At 28.8% G+C, this 3,236-nt stretch overlaps 1 protein-coding gene across 1 annotated transcript in view; it reads right to left on the bottom strand.

The window, feature by feature from the left end:
- The window catches only part of LOC108745106 (chitinase-3-like protein 2), a 5,019-nt gene extending 2,257 nt beyond the window's left edge, over window positions 1–2,762 (bottom strand). The window contains exons 1-3 of the mRNA XM_025978445.1: window positions 2,495–2,762; window positions 2,301–2,440; window positions 1,843–2,239 (exon numbers count right to left, since the gene is read on the bottom strand). Coding sequence (XP_025834230.1) covers window positions 1,843–2,239; window positions 2,301–2,440; window positions 2,495–2,550 — 593 coding nt within the window. The 5' untranslated portion in view covers window positions 2,551–2,762. The remainder of the gene's footprint in view (window positions 1–1,842; window positions 2,240–2,300; window positions 2,441–2,494) is intronic.
- Between the last annotated feature and the right edge of the window lie 474 nt (window positions 2,763–3,236).

The following is a 3,236-nucleotide window of genomic DNA, read 5'->3' as shown; positions in this document are numbered from 1 at the left end:
ACTTTTTAATTTTAATTTTTAAACTAATACTTAAAAATATATTGTGGATTTATAAACGAATACTATTTAAGTTGAATTATTACAAAACATGAGATTTTTAGCAGCTGTTGAGTTTAGATATTAATTTTATTTAATACAGTTTTCAAATTTTAGGGTTTTTTGATGACCAAATTCCTAGGTATCTATTACCAATCTTTTATTCGGTGAGTCGCGGTCGCGGTGATAAGACGTGTTAGGTTCAAACGGGAGTGTAGCGCGATCGTGGGTGATTATTGCGGGGTGTAAATGTGCTCTTTTAATTATAATTATGAAATGATTAAGTTACGAAGTTTAATAAGTCGTTGAAGTTATAAGTGCCGTACACGTACGTTCGCTAACAATTGCCGTTCGAATTGCAACTTCCGCTTTGATTTGCCGGTTCCAATAAAGTTGTCTTCAGTACCTGGTAAGTTGTTATAACTTTTATGCCATTTAATAATTGATTAATTCATTCATTATAACTATTCTACAAACTACAATACAACAATTTGACCTGAATCCAAGTATGTAAGTACTTCTGGCGCAGTTTTTTGAAGTTACAAATAACCAATGATCAATTAATTTAATTAAATTATTACTGTAGAATGATTTACGATTTCTTAACGTTTTTACTAAAACAAAATCATTTTTAACATTATCTTTTCTAATAAATATCTATGCATTTATCAACGCGCTGGTTGTTCCCGTTAAAAAAGTTATTATAACTTTTAAGGCCATTTCATGATGGATTAATTTATTAATTATAACTATTCGAAAAACTACAATACAACAATTAACTTGAAACCAAGTGCGTAAGTACTTCTGTCGCAGTTTTTTGAAGTTATAGATAACCAATGATCAATTAATTCAATTAAATTATTACTGTAGAATGATTTGCAATTTGTTAACGTTTTTATTAAAACAAAGTCATTTTTAAAATTATCTTTTCTGATAAATATCTATGCAGCTATCAACGCACTGCTTGTTCCGGTTAAGAAAGTTTATTCTTAGGGTCAGTTTACTTGTTTACTAAAATAGTATATGGTGGTTGTGATGGTTCAGTTTAGTCGACGTAACTTTCTAATTCATATATGCGTAAGATTTCTTTGGTTGATTGTTTTGCGATAACAAGATGTAGCTTGGTGAGTTTTTTGTTTGGTTTATGAAAAATTTGTCTGTTCTTGTGTAAACAGGTCAATCTATGCTGAAATAGTATTTTATTTATAATACTGTTCTTTATTTAATTGGTTCATCCTTTAAATCATTTCGCGGTGCATCTATTTCTGTCAAAAGTACAATTTTTATTAACTGCATTGCATAATTAGGTAATCAATTAATTACTCGTAAACGCATTGATTGTGAGAGAGTAGGTATTATTTATAAATAGAAGCTATTTTCAATTTACCGATTTTAATTAATGGCAATTTGAAGTTTTCTTTTAAATAAATTTATATGAGGCTGTAATAATCAGTTTATAAATATTTTTAATTTTTGATTTTTAATTTATTTATTTTTTAAATTACAAATCTCGGCTAGTTACTGTGAAACAACAAAAAATTCCTGTTTTTTCTAACAATTTGGAAAAAATATTAAATTTTTCTAATAACAAATTAGTAAGACAATTCTTTGCTACTTTTAGAGTAATACAATTCAATAGCTATAATTACTTAAATGACAAAATATTTAAATGTTGATAACCTTGTTAAGAAGGTCACAGTAAAATAATAGAATTTGCGTATCTAGTTTTGTAACGCACAATTTACGTATATTTTGATTTCGAAAGCTATGGAATACAAAAAAAAAATTTGTTGGTATAAAACTTACTTTTTTCTGTTTCTGTGATTCAAAACCATATCAGGAAAGCCACCATCATCAGAAGCCCCACCAATAGATAGAATAATTTTTAGGTCTTTGTTCTTTTCCTTCAAATTAATGATACTTTCCACAAAAGTAACTTGAGATTCAGGTATAAAAATTGTGCAATTAACAATACTGCCAAAACATACATTTATATGAGTGCACATATACGGGTCCAGCTCCTCTGGTTTGAGGTACTCATTTGTTGTGTTAGCATCAAGGGGAAAGTTATAATAACATATTAACTTATACTTATCAATAAGGTCTAAATTTGGTTGTAATTTGATAAAATCATCCCCATTGTACTCTGCTTTGTCTAAGGCATTGTATGCTATAGCTCGTCTGATCCAAGATATTGGCACATCTGTAATAGCATCAATTAATTAGGTATACAATTAATATTTTTTGTTACAAAAATATCGTACCTTCAGGTGCAAAGTCACTTGGATAAACTACCCTATAACCAATTCCAATACTCAATATGTACAAAATACATAGAAATAATAAGCCCAAACATAACGTCAATGTTATTAAACTGAACTTATACTTTTGCAGGAGGGATTTCCTATTAAAATAATTACTAAATTTAAAGAAAGTTCGATGAAATATTGCATTTTACCTTAAATTATTGTTCAACAAAATGTAACCACCAAGTGGAAAAATCGTTTCAGTCATGCTGTAGACAATGACAATTTTGCTAGTTTTCACAATGAAACAATGTTCAATAATGATGCCCACATTTTAGATAAACAATTTATATGCAACTGTAAACGTAATTTCGCCTTTGTTTACATAAATTAATGTTGTATGTTGTATCTGACGTTTATGTAACCTCAACGAATATGTGTGTTAATCAGTACTTCTTCTTTTTATTGTTTGGCTCACACAACTGTTGTTCATTTAGCAAAGGTCGACTCCTTGGAAATTTAGCTTCTTTGATAAGCTTAGAATTGCTATTTTTGAGTTAGCATTACATACTTGAAAAGTTACGTAAAATATCTGAAACACTTTAAAGTTTAGTAATAATATTAGTTCTGAAACAATATTGCATTCGTTTTTGAAATAACTGTTGTTTTTGTCAATTTTTAAACTGTTGTAATGCGAACACGGTTTTATTTGTAGGGAAACCACAAATATGTGATATTAACAAAAATTGAAATAATTTTAAGAATTTTTTGAATGCATCCTGTAGTTTGTTTTAATTTATTTTGATTGCACCCCGTATCATACAGTTGACGGCGCCCTCTCGGATTAAGTAGCAGAAGTTGCAGGTTCTTAAAACGACCTTGCGTTTAACTAGCTACAAGTTACAGCGTTTGCTGAAAGATGTCGCACGTTGTATGTAAACATAATTATAATTT

The sequence above is a fragment of the Agrilus planipennis genome, unplaced genomic scaffold, assembly GCF_000699045.2.
Source record: "Agrilus planipennis isolate EAB-ADULT unplaced genomic scaffold, Apla_2.0 scaffold6, whole genome shotgun sequence".
NCBI classification, from domain to species: Eukaryota; Metazoa; Arthropoda; class Insecta; order Coleoptera; family Buprestidae; genus Agrilus; species Agrilus planipennis.
This window is presented reverse-complemented; position numbering and strand designations above follow the sequence as displayed.